The sequence below is a fragment of the Phyllobates terribilis genome, unplaced genomic scaffold, assembly GCF_046119375.1.
Source record: "Phyllobates terribilis strain yellow unplaced genomic scaffold, ASM4611937v1 Scaffold_2__4_contigs__length_985480577, whole genome shotgun sequence".
NCBI classification, from domain to species: Eukaryota; Metazoa; Chordata; class Amphibia; order Anura; family Dendrobatidae; genus Phyllobates; species Phyllobates terribilis.
This window is the reverse complement of record NW_027362762.1, coordinates 640731563-640748559: the sequence shown is the minus strand read 5'-3', so window position 1 is coordinate 640748559 and position 16997 is coordinate 640731563. Positions and strand designations below refer to the sequence as shown.

At 47.5% G+C, this 16997-nt stretch overlaps 1 protein-coding gene across 1 annotated transcript in view; it reads left to right on the top strand.

Annotated features, from left to right (window-relative positions):
• RNPEP (arginyl aminopeptidase) overlaps nt 1–16997 on the top strand; it is a 59360-nt gene that overhangs the window by 4435 nt on the left and 37928 nt on the right. Inside the window, exon 2 of the mRNA XM_073666626.1 lies at nt 3256–3396. Coding sequence (XP_073522727.1) covers nt 3256–3396 — 141 coding nt within the window. The remainder of the gene's footprint in view (nt 1–3255; nt 3397–16997) is intronic.

Below are 16997 nucleotides of genomic sequence, written 5' to 3'. Positions count from 1 at the left end.
GAGCGTGTACATAAAGTGCAGCACAGATTCATCTCACTGCCTCACTACTGAGCATGTACATAAAGTGCAGCACAGATTCATCTCACTGCCTCACCATGTACATAAAGTGCAGCACAGATTCATCTCACTGCCTCACTACTGAGCGTGTACATAAAGTGCAGCACAGATTCATCTCACTGCCTCACTACTGAGCGTGTACATAAAGTGCAGCACAGATTCATCTCACTGCCTCACTACTGAGCGTGTACATAAAGTGCAGCACAGATTCATCTCACTACTGAGCGTGTACATAAAGTGCAGCAGATTCATCTCACTGCCTCACTACTGAGCATGTACATAAAGTGCAGCACAGATTCATCTCACTACTGAGCGTGTACATAAAGTGCAGCACAGATTCATCTCACTGCCTCATTACTGAGCATGTACATAAAGTGCAGCACAGATTCATCTTAACTAAACGCCGAGATCCTTAGATCAGGAGAAGAACAGACATTTACAGGATCTTTCATAACTCTCCCAAATTCTTATGAACAAATTTACAGCACATACTGCATTGTACTAATATACTAACTTATTATATATTTTAGGAGTTGGTCCATTTTATACAGAGTCCACAGCCCTGTTAACAGTGGGATGTCACATGAACCCTGCGGCCAATCAGTGGCTGCTTCACTGTCCCTGCCTTTAAACGAATCCCTTAAATCCGAAAGAAGTGAGTGCTGCTGCTCTTTCTCTGGATGTATGTGATGTGTTCGAAGGCAGGGAGACTGAAGCAGCTGCTGATCGGCTGCAGGGTTTGTGTGACCTCACACTGTTATGCAAGCCCCGGGAGAGACAGTACCGATAGTGCTAGACCAGCATCAGAGATGAGTTATAGGTGTTATTTTAAAAAGGGAAAAATGGATTTAGAAGAGGTTTGTGAATAGTGCTGTGTGAGTGCATAAATATACTCCCATACCACCGCCTTCTCCAGGATCCAGTGCTGCTTCGCTGCTTTTCTCAGTGATGCCATCACACTTCAGACTGTTTGGCTCACTTTATGTTCTATGCGTGAGTCTGAAGTGTTTTACAATGAACCTATGAAGCCTCGTTCTCACGCTCCATGTGCTTATATTTTAAAAGCCACTTCCGGGTCACCGAGTGCAGTGTGATCCAGAGAGTGTGCAGAGTGGTGACGTCACTGAGAAGCGGAGCAGAACGGTGCTGGATCATGGAGAAGGTGGCGGTAGGTGAGTATACAGTATTAAAGAGGTGGTCTGGAGGCAAAGTACATTTAATTCTAAATCTCTGCCTATATAGTGCCATAATCTAAACTATTTTCTATACTTACTTTAAGGCTGCGTGCCCACGATGCGTTTTTCATGCGTTTCCGCAGCGGAAACGCATCAAAAACGCATGGTAATCCGCACCACATGGTCCTCAATGGCATTCCGCAATGTCAGTGCACATGCTGTGGATTATTCCGCAGCGTTTCTGCGGCGCTCAAAAATCTGCAGCATGTTCATTAATTTTGCGGAAGCGCCGCCATTGACTTGCATTGAGACGCATATAATCCGTGTCTCTACATTTGTACTCACTTATTATATGCGATTCAATGTGCGGGGATGGTACCCAGTTCTGGAGGAGAGGAGACTCTCATCCAGACCTGGGTACCATTGTACCTGTGAAAAAAAGAATAAAATAATAAATAAAGTTTATATTCACCTGTCCGGCGGCCCCTGCAGCGCTTCTCCTTCCAGGACCTGAGATGACATCGCAGTCATGTGACCGCAGGCTGTCTCGCGAGAATCCGGCAAGCCAGGAAGGAGCGCGACAGCACACGCGGCGGCATCGGAGGTAAGTATAGCTTTATTTTTTTATTTTCACGGTCACACTATATAAATCCATGCTGGTTGCATGGATTCATACAGTGTGACCTAGTTGTCAAGCACTTTCCAAGTGATGCTATTGCCTGGAAAATGCTTGTCAGTCCGCATGCGGAAACACGTGCGTTAACGCATGTGGATACGCATGTGAATCCGCATGTATTCTGCAGGAAAAATGCATGCACAATCTGCATGCGTTTTTTTCTGCCAGGGAGATGCAGAAATGCTGCAGAAATTTTCTGCTTCATTTCTGCATCGTGGGCACATAGCCTAAAGGAGGTTGTCCAGAAAGCAAGTAGGGGAAAAAAATAGAATGAAAGTGAAATTAGATGGTGTAGTTGGGGAACGGTAGGGAATTTTTAATGCAAGTATAATGGAAAATAGTTTTAGATTATCACACTAAATAGATAGGAATTTAGAATGAAAATTACTTTGCCTTTGGACTACCCCCTTTAATAGTCGGTCTACACATTATACACACTTAAGCTGTGTGCCCACTATGCGTTTTTTAAGCGTTTCTGCAGCGGCAATTCCGCGATTCAATGTGCTGATAGTACCCGGGTCTGGAGAAGAGGAGACCATAGTACCTGTAAAAAAACAAACAAAAACACATTATACTTACCTTCTGATGGCCCCCGGTCTTTTCTCCGCTGCGTCCGGTCTCTTGTACGGCTCGCGGTGGTGTGAAAGGACCTTAAATTATGTAATTTAGTCATGTGACGGGTCACGCGACTGCTGACGTCAGCAGTCGCGTGACCTGTCACATGACGTCATGGAAGGTCCTTTCACACCACCGCGAGCCGGAGAAGGAGACTAGGGGCCATCGGGAGGTGAGTATAATGTTGTTGTGTGGTTTTTTTTTTTTTTTTTTTACCATTTACAAGCACTTTCCAAGTGATGCTAAAATCACTTGGAAAGCGATTGTCAACCCGCATGCGGAAATGCAAGTGAAGAACTCTTCACATCCGCATGTCCCTGGCAGGAAAACGCATGTACAATCCGCATGTACAATCCGCATGCGTTTTTTCTGCCAGGGAGATGCAGAAACGCTCAGGAAAAATCCGGAGCATTTCTGCATCGTGGGCACATAGCCTTAATGAAGAAAATCTGCATGTGAGGGCATCATTAAGTAGTTTTCTCAGTGCTATACATTTGCAGAAGTGTGGTATTAGTTGAAAGCTGCATTCCCACTATAATTGGATAGCATTCTGTAACAATTGTTAAATTCTAATATGGTTCCAGTTAAATGGTGTATATTGTAAAACTGCACTGTATGTCCTGTACCTGGAGATTTGATGCATGTGTTTTTTTTTTTTTTTTTTCAAATTGCAAATTACTATAGTTTCAGGTAACTTGAAGTAATATATATATTTGTTTCTCCTTTTTCTAGGTATGTTGGTTAGAACCTGAACAGACTGCTGGAAAGAAGAAGCCATACTTGTATACACAGGGTCAGGCTGTTTTAAATCGTTGCTTTTTCCCATGTTTTGATACACCTGCTGTTAAAAGCACTTATTCTGCAAACGTCAAGGCAAGTATGTAATGAAAATATTGTAGGCGAATGAACTATTGTTTATATTACTAGATACTTCTATTTCTTTACTCATTCTTATTTTCCCCATATTATTATAAGGGCTCATGCTCAGTGATGTTTAACCCCTTCCCGACATGAGCCGTATATATGGAGCTGCGTTCCCGCAAAGTGCCTTATATATGGCGCCACGATCAAGTGCGGGTGTCTGCTCTGTGTGAGAGCTGACACCCCGCAGCAATGGCCACAATTAGTTCTGGCATCGATGCGATCGTGTTGTGCTGATGGTCTCCATGGTGACCTCCGGTCCCAAGATGGCCGCAGGGTCTTCAGGGAAGGTGACCTGTCAGCGCCTGTTCAGAGAGCAGAAGCTGAGATGCCTCCTTCCTGTCTGTCAGATGCTGATCTGATGCTCTGCAGTGCAGATGCACTGCAAAGTATTAAATCATGGCAGGGAAAGTTGATGTCCCATAAATATAAAAAGTCACAAAATAAATATTAATCCAGTAAATATATTCACCTGTGAAATAAATAAATAAACAGAAAAAGTACACTTTTGGTATCGCCGTGTCCAGAACAACCCGACCTATAAAACTGTCCCACTAGTCAACCCCTTCAGTGGAAAAACAAATAAATGAAAAACAAGGCACAAAACGATGCTTTATCATATTTCCGAACAAAAAGTGGAATACAACGCAATCAAAAAGACTGATATAAGTAAAAATAGTATCTCTGAAAAACGTCATCTTGTCCCACAAAAAACAAGCCGCCATACAGCTCCATCAGTGGAAAAATAAAAAAGTTATAGCTCTCAGAATAAAGCGATGCAAAAATTCTATTTTTTTTTTCTGGAAAATAGTTTTTGTGTAAAAGCGCCAATACATGAAAAACTATATAAATGTGATATTGCTGTAATCGTACTGACCTGAAGTATAAAGCTGCCTTATCAATTTTATCAAACGCGGAACGGCATAAAAAAAATCCCCAAAAAACAATTCTTGAATTGCTGGTTTTTGTTTATCCTGCAAAAATCGGAATAGAAAGCGATCAAAAGATGTCATTTGCACAAAAATGTTGCCAATAAAAATGTTAATTCGTCCTGCGAAAAACAAGCCCTCACATGACTCTTTTAGCAGAAATATGGAAAAATGATAGTTATCAAAATATGGCGATGCAAAAATTTGTTTTTGCAATAAAAAGCGTTTTTTAGTGTGTGACAGCTGTCAAACATAAAAGCACGATAGAAGTCTGGTATCGCTGTAATCGCACAGACCTTATAATAATGACCCTAAGAGTAGCGTAATCTAATCACTTATACCACACGAGGAACCGCGTAAAAAATAAAACCAACTCTTCTGCTGTTGATTTGTTCATTCTGCCTCTCAAAGATCGCAGTAAGGCTCTTCTCACATTTATCCTGGTCTCTACGCTGAGCGCTTACACCGGGATTTCCGTGTAAAGCTCTGAAATGTGTGCTTCAGACCGAAATCCCAGCTGAAGATTCCCTGTTACGAGACAGAGGGAGGCACTGTGGACGCAGTTTGGCCTGTGATCCGGCAGTGTCTGTCTTTTTAGGTGTGCATAAAAGCATGGTCCGCCACAGTTTTGAACAGGACACTGTCTGGCCTCTGTTCAGCGGAGTCCAGAGTAAAGTTGCTGCCTCATCTAGCCATCAAGGGCTTCATCTGAATCACGTCACGCAGAGATTTAGATGGAAACCCCATATAAGTGCTCAGCCTAGAGTGCTGGATAAATGTGATCTAAAATGTTATGTAATATGTTCCCAATAAAAGCTTCAACTCCATTCACAAAAAAAACAAGTCCCCACTTATGTCTCTCATCTGTTCACGGAAATATAGGGGGCTACCACGTTACTAGTAGTACAAAGGCTCTGGAAAAGCGAAATGGCTCCTTGTCCTGCGAATTCTGCGCTCCCAAATTCAAATGTCCCCCTCCCTTCTGAGCTCCGCAGTGTGTCTAAACCACCTTTAGCGTCCACATGTTTGGCATTTCTGTAGTGATGAGAACCCGCCTAACTTATGCGTCCTTGTCTCCAGAAGCACAAGCTGGGCATAACTTACTGGTCACTACTACAGTTTGAAATTTTCACTCGGCAACATCCACTACTACTTGTTTGTGGAAAACACCCATGGAATCAAAATCGTCAATACACCTGTAGATTAATTCCCAAAGGGGTATAATATTCAAAATTTAGTCACTTAAGGGGGGATTCTGCTCTTCTACCACTTAGGAGCTCTGTATATTGAGTTCGCCAACCATTCTAGGAAAATCTGTGCTCCTTCCCTCCCGAGTCTCGCCGTGTGGCTAAGCAGTAATGTACAGCCACATATGGGGTATTTCTACATTCAGCTGAAATTGTAGCACAAATTTTGGTGCCATTTTTACCCATTTCCCAGTGTGAAAATGTAAAATCTGGGGCTAAAACAAAATTTCTCTTTCCCCATGACGGCACCACGGAGAGGGGATCCGCCCTTCAAGGACAGGAAACCTACAGATAAAAAGGGCGGCACCTCTCTCCCGCATCAGTTAGTTTCCTGTCCTTGACAGGGACCTACGGATGAAATCCTGAAGAAAGAAGATTTTACTTACCAGGCCCGACCAGTCCGGCTCAGGCAGCGGGGGTTCCCTGCCTCGGCTGGTGCGGTGTCCTGAAGCGCCACAGCTGGGGTCAGCGGGCCTCTAGGGTGGCAGGGAGACGCGAAGCAAGCCGCGGTCTCCTGTGGCGTCGGGCCCAGGCGGTAAGTATAGAAGGCTCAGGTTGGCCTGAGCCCTGGGTCAGGGTCTGGGCCTTGTGCAGCGCGCGCCCCGCATGCTTGCCGGATAGCGATTCGGCGTTTGGGCGGGTGCGCGCGCTCACCGACGCTCCCCCTCGCGCGCGCGCCGGAAGTGACGCGGGAGGCGCCCGGAAGTGACGCGGCCGCAGGAGCGGCGAATTCAAACGCGTGCGGGAAAGGCCTAACATGGAGGACACAGCGGTGTCCTGGCCAGAGGGGGGCGCTCCCCACAGCGGTGTTGGAGGGGGAGGGGGCGGACACCTGCATAGCTTAAATTGCCAGGGAAGCAAAGGGAAAATGCTTCCTGGCATACGTGAAAATCAGCAGTATGAGTGACCAGGAGCCCCAGGAGGTGCAGTCCCTGCGCCCCCACTCACCATCTCCATCACCATCGCCTCAGAGGAAACGCACGAAAGGACCCTCCAACGGCCCTCCGCGTCAATATAATCAAGGTGACGGAGGAAGCGGTCGGTCCGGCAGGTCTTCTCAGCGTGGCAAAGATTCCGGCACGGCATCAGCCTCGGCGAAAGACCCAGCTACCAGAGCAGGTTCCTCTTCGAATGCGGTATTCCCTCTCTCTCTCTTTCGTATAGGCGGTAAGTGATCTTCGTGAAAGTTCACTTGTAATTTGGACCCTCCCCTCTCTCTGTTCTTCTTAGGGAAGGAAGAGCACGGGGAAGTTTAAAAACAGGGCCTGCGCAATTTGCGCAGCAGGTCTACCCACCACATGGCAAAAGAGACTATGTAGCTCATGCATCGAGCAAACCATCTGTGAGGAGACCCCTAAGTTTGCTACCGAGCTCAGATCCCTGATAAAATCACAAGTCGAAGATGCCTTCAAATCCCTCCAAAAGGGGGGGAAGAAGCATAAAAAAACTAGGCACCTTTCCCCGGAGTCAGAGTCTAGTAAATCAGATGAGGAAGTTGCGGGGTCTGAATCATCCTGTTCATCATCTGCTTCCTCATCTTCAGAGGACGGTGGTCGTAACTGTTTCCCTATAGACGGAACAGATAGCTTAATCAAAGCAGTTAGGGCCACCATGGGGTTTGTAGACCCTCATCCCAAAAAGTCCATCCAAAACATAATGTTCAGTGGCTTAGGTCAGAAAAGAAAGAGATCCTTCCCTCTTAATGATCAGGTTCACAACCTGATTAAGAGAGAATGGAAGAAGCCAGAGAGAAAAGGGTTGTTGACCCCAAAAAGGAAATACCCCTTTGAGGACCCTGTATGCTCTTTCTGGAATAAAGCGCCAAAAATTGACGTGGCGGTAGCCAAAGCCTCTAAAAAATATTCCCTGCCGTTTGAAGACATGGGGGTACTCAAAGACCCTATGGACAAAAAAGCGGACTTCTTTCTGAAAGGAGCCTGGGAAGCGGCAGGGGGGGGGTTAAAACCGGCAGTGGCAGCCACTTGCACAGCCAGATCCTTGATAGTTTGGCTGGACCAGCTGGAATCTCAGCTAAAAGACAAGGCTTCAAGGGAGGATATTATAGGGACCATCCCTGTGATGAAAGGCGCAGCGGCTTTTCTGGCAGACGCCTCAGCCGACTCCGTCAGACTGGCAGCCAGAGCAGGGAGTTTTTCAAATGCAGCTAGGCGGGCCCTATGGCTCAAATGCTGGCCAGGCGACCTCCAAACGAAATCCAAACTGTGCTCCATCCCGTGTGAAGGAGAATTTTTGTTCGGACCTACCCTGGATGACATCCTGGATAAAGCCGGGGATGACAAAGAACGATTCCCGGTCCTCTCCGGTTCATCATTCAGGAAGGGTTTTCGGAGCAAAAAATTAATGCGAAAGAGGCCCCCCAAAGATCAGGACAGGTGGGAAGATAGGAGACAGAAGAAAGCCAAGGGGTTTATGTTCAACAGGCCCCTTAGTGACAGCAAGAAGCCCGCCCAATGAAACGCAGCCCCAGGTGGGGGGAAGGCTGCTCCATTTCCTCCCAGCCTGGGAAAAGATTTCAAATGTGGGCTGGATTTTGGGCCTGATAAAATCAGGGCTAAAACTCCAGTTCCTCTCCACTCCCCGAGGAAATTTCACAGTAACCCCCGTAAGGTCCTCAGCGGTAGAACAGTTGGCTCTAGAACAGGAAGTCCTAGACCTAGTGGACAGAGCAGTCCTGCAGGAGGTCCCAGCTCAGGAAGCAGGCGAGGGGTTTTACTCCCCACTATTCCTCAGGAGAAAACTGGATGGTACACTCAGGACTATCGTGAACCTGAAGAAATTAAACAAGTTTCTAAATATACAACCTTTCAAGATGGAATCAATAAACACTTGTGTGAAATTACTGTTTCCAGGCTGTTTCATGACGGTCTTAGACCTAAAAGACGCCTACTATCATGTCCCCATTCACAGGGACTACCAGAAATTCCTGAGGGTAGCCATACCAATAAGGGGCACAATCAGACACTTCCAGTATGGGGCTCTTCCCTTCGGGTTAGCAATAGCCCCCAGAGTCTTCACGAAAGTGATGTCGGAAGTCATGGCTCATCTGAGGGAGAGGAACATCCTGATAGTCCCATACCTGGACGATCTACTGGTTATAGGCAACTCGTTCAGCCACTGCAAAGACAAGCTAGCAGTAGTCATGGATTCTTTGACAAGTTTGGGATGGCTTTTAAATCTAAAAAAATCGAGTGGAGCCAGTTCAGCTACAGGAATACTTAGGTATCCTGTTAGATTCAAGAAGTCAGGAATGCCGTCTTCCGGAAGAGAAAGTCCAAAATATGATAGCCCGTGTGTCCTATGTGAGGAAGCATCCGGTTATGACACTAAGGGGAGCAATGTCCCTCCTCGGTTCTATGACTGCCTGCATCCCGGGTGTCCGCTGGGCTCAGTTGCACACCAGGGTCTTACAATGGGAGAATTTGAGGGCGGAAAAATCTCTAAGAGGGCACTTAGAAGGGCGACTGACCTTATCCTCAAAAACTTTACTTTCCCTAACATGGTGGACAAAGGAAGAAAATCTAGGCAGGGGCGTCCCATGGACAATACCGTCACCCCAGATTCTGACGACAGATGCAAGCCCCAGGAGGTGGGGGGCTCATCTAGACGACCGAGTGGCTCAGGGAGTCTGGGCAAAGGGGGTGGAAGGTTCTTCCTCCAACATGAAAGAACTTCTGGCGGTGAAGTATGGCCTCTTGGAATTTCTAAACGTGTTAAAGGGTTACCAAGTGAGAGTGTTCTCTGACAACCGAGTAGTGGTGGCATATCTAAATCACCAGGGGGGTACCCGGTCCATCTCCCTTCTTCAGGCGTCAAGCTCCATCCTCCACGTAGCAGAGAGGAATCTAGAGTCCTTATCAGCTCTGCACATAAAAGGGTCAATGAACGTCACGGCGGACTTCCTAAGCCGTACCCAGTTGAGACAGGGCGAATGGGAGTTGAACCAGCTAGTGTTCAAAAAAATCACGAGGGCTTGGGGAATCCCATATATAGACCTATTCGCCAACTGGAAAAACAAAAAGGTGGACACGTTTTGCTCGATCGACCCCAGGGGGAACCCAGTAGCACTAGACGCTTTTTTGATTCCATGGGGCCACCAGCTAGTATATGCCTTTCCTCCGATTGCTCTCATTCCGGCAGTTCTGAAGAAGATCAGGGAAGACGAGGCGAATGCGATCCTGATCGCCCCTTTCTGGCCAAGAAGGCCTTGGTTTTCCTGGCTGAGGATCATGTCCGTCTCCGACCCCTGGGTCCTTCCGGAAGTTCCGGACCTGCTGTCTCAGGGTCCAGTACTACACCCGCAGGTAACAAACCTGCACTTGACAGCTTGGAATTTGAGAGGTCACTCTTGAGGGATAAAGGGTTTTCCCCCAATCTAATCTCTACCTTGCTGCAGAGTAGGAAACCTGTAACTACTAGGCTCTACGGGAAAACTTGGAAGAAATTCCTTTCCTTTGCAGGTACGGATATAGTAGGGGAGGCCCCCGTGGTTACCATTCTGGAGTTCCTTCAGAAGGGGTTGGAACTGGGGTTGGCCACGAGCACGCTGAAGGTTCAGGTGGCAGCTCTGGGAGCCCTGTATAACTGCAACCTGGCAAGGGATAGATGGGTCTCCAGGTTCATCAGAGCATCTCATAGATCCAGGCCCATCCCCTCCCGGAAGGCTCCTCCGTGGGATTTAAATCTTGTCCTTTCAGCCCTGACCAGAGGCCCCTTTGAACCTCTAGGGGAAGCGTCCCTTAAAATCTTGTCCCTTCTGGTAGCCCTCACCTCGGCTCGCCGCGTTAGTGATATCCAAGCACTATCCGCAGGACCCCCTTTTACACAAATACTAGACGACAGAGTGACGCTTAGGACCGACCCTGCGTACCTTCCTAAGGTGGGATCCCTTTTTCACAGGTCACAGGAGGTTACCCTCCCTTCCTTCTGCGCAGCCCCAAAAAACAAGGGGGAAGAGGCCCTTCACACCTTGGACGTCAGGAGGTGCATTATGCAATATTTAGAGGCCACACGGGAGTGTAGGAAGGACAGGGCTCTTTTTGTGTGCTTCCAGGGATCTCGGAAGGGACAGAAAGCTTCCAAAGGAACCCTGGCAAGGTGGATATGGGAAGCCATTTCCCTGGCTTATTCCTCAAGCGGGGAAACAGCGCCGGTGGGCTTAAGGGCGCACTCGACAAGGGCAGTGGCAGCCTCCTGGGCGGAGAAGGCCGGAGCTTCAATCGAACAGATATGTAGAGCGGCGACCTGGTCTTCTCCCTCCACGTTCTTTAAACACTACAGGCTGGATCTAACATAGTCTTCAGATCTTACCTTTGGCAGAAGGGTTCTGGAAGCGGTGGTCCCTCCCTAATCTTCACTGCTCTGCAATCTCTCCGTGGTGCCGTCATGGGGAAAGAGAAAGAGTAGTTACTTACCGGTAACGAAATTTCTCGGAACCCATGACGGCACCCGTACATTCCCTCCCCTTTTTTCTTACACATGGGTGTGCACAATCGTTACTACCTGTTGTTTAGTCACAGGGTGTGTCTGAAAAAAAAAAAAAAAAAAATATATACATATATAGTATATATAATAAAAATGCCATATTTGGTGTTACTAACCTGGCGGTCCTCTCGGTGCTCTGTAAACCAACTGATGCGGGAGAGAGGTGCCGCCCTTTTTATCTGTAGGTTTCCTGTCCTTGAAGGGCGGATCCCCTCTCCGTGGTGCCGTCATGGGTTCCGAGAAATTTCGTTACCGGTAAGTAACCACTCTTTTGGTGGTACATTTAATTATTTTTTCTTCACTGCTCAATGGTATAAAATTCTGTGACACACCTGTGGTATCAACTTGGTCACTGCACCCCTAGATTAATTCATTGAGAGGTGTAGATGGTAAAGTGGGGTCACTTATGGGGGATTTGGCTGATCTGGCATGTCAGGGGCTCTGCCAATGTGACATGGCTCTCTCAAACCAGTCCTACAAAATCTGAACTCTAATATGGTGCTTCTATCCTTCTGAACTTTGTGTTGTGTCTCAAAAGTAGTTTTCACCTGCAGATGGGGAATTTACTTACTCAGGAGAAACTGCACAACAAATTTTGGGGTCCGTTTTCTCCTGTTACCCTTGTGAAAGTGAAAAAAATCGGTCTAAAGTAACATTTTTGTGGTAAAAAAAAAAAAAAAAAGTTACATATTTTTCCTTCCACATTCCATTAATTCCTGTGAAGCACCTGAAGGGTTAATAAACTTCTGGGTATTTTCTGTCATATAGACCACTCAGTTACTTCAAATGTGATGTGGTTTCTTACAAAACCATTTTTTTTTTTAAATTTGTTGTAAAAATGGAAAATTTGCTGGCCAACGTTTAACCCTTATAACTTCCTAACCCAAAAAAAGTTTCCAAAATTGTGCTGATGTAAAGTAGACATGTGGGAAATGTTATTTAAAGAAGTTGTCCAGTACTTTATATTACCCCCCCACCCCCCACCCACCAATGTATCCCCCTGGGGCCCCTAAGGATTTTTGTAAATACCTTACGTTGCTGTTTCTGCCTGTGAGTGGCGCTATCCTTGGCTGCTCACAGGCATCACGTGACCCCACGCTGACGTCACAAGTGAGGCGTGACTCAGCGCTGGGGTCCCCGCGGTGGCTGTTGGGTTGTGGGCGGGGCTACCTCCCGCGTCACACCCGGCATCCACCGCGCGCTTTCCCAATGAATGGGGAGAGGCAGAGTGCGCGATGGATGCCAGGTGTGACACAGGGAATAACCCCGCCCACAACCCAGCAGCCACCGGTGGAAAGCGGAAGAGGGACCCTCGGCTGCAGCCTCGATTTGTCAGGACGTCAGCGGATGTGAGCGCTGGCTGCAACCGGGGGTCACGAGATGCCTGTGAGCTCCAGTGATAGCGCCACTCACAGACAGTATCTGCAACGTAAGGTAATTACAAAAATCCTTAGGGGCCTTGGGGGGGATACATTGGGAGGGAATATAAAGTACTGGACAAACCCTTTAACCATTTTGTGTGACATAACTCTGATTTAAGGGCAAAATTTTTACAATTTTCTCTTAAATTTCCTTTTTTTTTTTTTAATTTCACAAATAAACGCAAGTCAAATCAAAGAAATTTTTACCACTATCATGAAGTACAGTATGTGACGCAAAAACAATCTTAGAATCACTGGGCTCTGTTGAAGTGTTAGTTATTACCTCATGAAGGCCTGGTCATGAAGGTGACAACAGGCTTCACAGTGAAAGGATTAATGGCTCCAAACTAGCAGATTGTGCTGTGCTGCAGTCTGGTGTTCATAGCAGTTTTCGTCTTGCGTCTGAAGCCGTGCAGCACTTTTGTTTTTCCTGTTCATACAAAATGTGACCAAAAAAATAACCTTGTGACTTGATTATGTCTTTTGTCATTCCTTTGTATGTATGCTACACTATCAACCCAGGAAGGGAAATAAAAGTGGGATGCAGAAACCCATAATCATGCAATTAGAGAAAGGTATACACTGCACAAACATGTATGCTGAATATTCTTATATAATGGTTTAATACCGTCTCTGCATGAGAATACGGCCCTGATCAGATTTACTCACATGGAGGGATAAGTAACAACTAAAGCCGTTGTCCCAGTGTTAACATAAGTCTTGTTTGTTTTTTTGTTAAAATGACAAGACATTTCTCCTCTGTTAAATGTTTGTCAGTCTAGTGCTGACGCTGCTGTAGAAGTCCTGCACATGACTGCCGGAGCCAGTTTCTAATCGTGGTTGTAGGTTCCTGTTCTTCTCAGTCCGGAGTGGATGTCTTAACTGTCCTGAAATCTTTCTCCGTTTCTGTAACCCATGCTAACCCTTATCTTGCTACCTTTTTAAAGAGGATCTTTCACCAGTGTGTGCATATTAAACTGACACATCATGGAATAGTGCCTGCAGAGCTGAATAAAATGTCGTTTTTACTTTTTTTTTTCCATCTCCGTTGCAAAGATATTGGCTGGTAGAGATTAGGTTCTAATTTATGTTAAACCCAGCTGGGTGTTACCAGAGCTTTTTCTCTGGGGGGGTGCACTTCACCCCCTGTATGATGTTGACCAATCATAAGCAATCAGCAACATACAGGGAGAAACAAGAACATGTTTCCACATTAGCTGAGAGGTTTTCCCCTTGGTGAGACATGTAGTGACAGTCTGATCTCGCTGCAGAGCGATTACAAGTGCTCAGAGTAGAGATGGGCGAGAATACTTCTTCAGCTTTCATCTCACAGGAGTCAATGTGGGGAAGGGACATTACAGCAGAGCTGTGCTTTGTCTCATTACATATGAAAAAAACTGATGGAAAGCGCTCCTCGAGCAGATCAACAGATATTTGTGAGGGATGTGAGTGCCTTCTCCTTATCTGAATGGGTTGTGCAGCAGCAGGTACCACCCTGGTAATTGCAAAAACGATCCTCCACGGCCACAGTTACGCCCTCTGAACCTCCATAGAAGATCCGAAATGAAAATTTAGGTAAAGAAGCAGCACAAATTGGGCTTCCAAAAGCCATGCTAAGGATGCGAGGAAGAGAAAATATTTTATAAAAAGTAAAAATTTATTGAGCTATGCGTTATGGAACCGTTCCAGCCTCTTCATGGGCCAATAAAAGTCTATGGTCCGTGAAAAACACATACAGCACACGGGTGGCATCAGTGTACAGTCCATGTGCTGTCCATGTTTAACATTGCAAAGGATAGAAGAAGCTTTGTCATTTTATTTTTTTTTATCCATATGTGAAAAACTCTGAAAACACATTGACACCGATATCGTTTTTTGTGTATGTGGAAAAACACGAACGTCCGAACGAGGCCTTAAGCATCTACATTCTAACCTAAACTTCAAATGCTAATATCTATGCAATGGAGAGACCAAATTAAAATAAACAAACTTTTCTCTTTCCCTATGACGGCACCACGGAGAGAGGGGATCCGCCCTTCAAGGACAGGAAACCTACAGATAAAAAGGGCGGCACCTCTCTCCCGCATCAGTTGGTTTCCTGTCCTTGACAGGGACCTACGGATGAAAAATCCTGAAGAAACTAAGAAAGAAGATTTTACTTACCAGGCCCGACCAGTCCGACTCAGGCAGCGGGGGTTCCCTGCCTCGGCTGGTGCGGTGTCCTGAAGCACCACAGCTGGGGTCAGCGGGCCTCCAGGGTGGCAGGGAGACGCAAAGCTGAGCCGCGGTCTCCTGTGGTGTCGGTCCCAGGCGGTAAGTATAGGGGGTCTGGGGCTCGGGTTGGAGTAGGCCTGAGTCCTGGGCCCAGGGTACCTGGGCCTTGTGCAGCGTGCGCCCCGCATGCTTGCCGGGTAGCGATTCGGCGTTTGGGCGGGTGCGCGCGCGCTGAAGCTCCCCCACGCGCGCGCGCCGGAAGTGACGCGGCCGCAGATCCCTATGGGAGCGGCGCGTTCAAACGCGCGCGCGGGAAAGGCCTAACATGTAGGACACAGCGGTGCCCTGGCCAGAGTGGGGCGCTCCCCGCATCGGTGTTGGAGGGGGAGGGGGCGGTCCCCTGCATAGCTTAAATAGCCAGGGAAGCAATGGGAAAATGCTTCCTGGCATACGTTGAGTTCAGCAGTATGAGTGACCAGGAGCCCCAGGAGGTGCCCCTGCGCCCCCACTCACCATCTCCATCACCATCGCCTCAGAGGAAACGCACGAAAGGACCCTCCAGCGGCCCTCCGCGTCAACATACTCAAGGTGACGGAGGAAGCGGTCGGTCCGGCAGGTCTTCTCAGCGTGGCAAAGATTCCGGCATGGCATCAGCCTCGGCGAAAGACCCAGCTACCAGAGCAGGTTCCTCTTCGAATGCGGTATTCCCTCTCTCTTTCGTCTGGGCGGTAAGTGATCTTCGTGAAAGTTCACTTGTAACTTGGGCCCTCCCCCCTCCCTTTTTTCTTCTTAGGGAAGGAAGAGCACGGGGAAGTTTAAACACAGGGCCTGCGCACTTTGCGCAGCTGATCTACCCACCACATGGCAAAAGAGACTATGTAGCTCATGCATCGAGCAAACCATCTGTGAGGAGACCCCTAAGTTTGCTACCGAGCTCAGATCCCTGATAAAATCGCAAGTCGAAGATACCGAAAAACTAGGTACCTTTCCCCGGTGTCAGTCTAGTAAATCAGATGAGGAAGTTGCGGTATCTGAATCATCCTGTTCATCATCTGCTTCCTCATCTTCAGAGGATGGGGGTCGTAACTGTTTCCCTATAGACGGAACAGATAGCTTAATCAAAGCAGTTAGGTCCACCATGGGGTTTGTAGACCCTCACCCCAAAAAGTCCATCCAAGAGATAATGTTCAGTGGCTTAGGTCAGAAAAGAAAGAGATCCTTCCCTCTTAATGATCAGATTAAGAGAGAATGGAAAAAGCCAGAGAGGAAAGGGTTGTTGGCCCCGAAAAGGAAATACCCCTTTGAGGACCCTGTATGCTCTTTCTGGAATAAAGCGCCAAAAATTGACGTGGCGATAGCCAAAGCCTCTAAAAAATATTCCCTGCCGTTTGAAGACATGGGGGTACTCAAAGACCCTATGGACAAAAAAGCGGACTCCTTTCTGAAAGGAGCCTGGGAAGCAGCAGGGGGGGGGGGGGGGGGGGGTTAAAACCTGCAGTGGCAGCCACTTGCACAGCCAGATCCTTGATGGTTTGGCTGGACCAGCTGGAATCTCAGCTAAAAGACAAGGCTTCAAGGGAGGATATTATAGGGGCCATCCCTGTGATGAAAGGCGCAGCGGCTTTTCTGGCAGACGCCTCAGCCGACTCCGTCAGACTGGCAGCCAGAGCAGGGAGTTTTTCAAATGCAGCTAGGCGGGCCCTATGGCTCAAATGCTGGCCAGGCGACCTCCAAACAAAATCCAAACTGTGCTCCATTCGGTGTGAAGGGGAATTTTTGTTCTGCTCTACCCTGGATGACATCCTGGATAAAGCCGGGGATGACAAAAAAGATTCCGGTCCTCTCCGGTTCATCATTCAGGAAGGGTTTTCGGAGCAAAAAATTCATGCGAAGGAGGCCCCCCAAAGATCAGGATAGGTGGGAAGATAGGAGACAGAGGAAGGCCAAGGGGTTTATGTTCAACAGGCCCCTTAGTGACAACATGAAGCCCGCCCAATGAAACGCAGCCCCAGGTGGGGGAAAGACTACTCCATTTCCTCCCAGCCTGGGAAAAGATTTCAAATGTGGGCTGGATTTTGGGCCTGATAAAATCTGGGCTAAAACTCCAGTTCCTCTACACTCCTCGAGGGAAATTTCACAGTAACCCCCGCAAGGTCCTCAGTGGTAGAGCAGTTGTCTCTAGAACAGGAAGTCCTAGACCTAGTGGACAGAGCAGTCCTTCAGGAGGTCCCTGCTCAGGA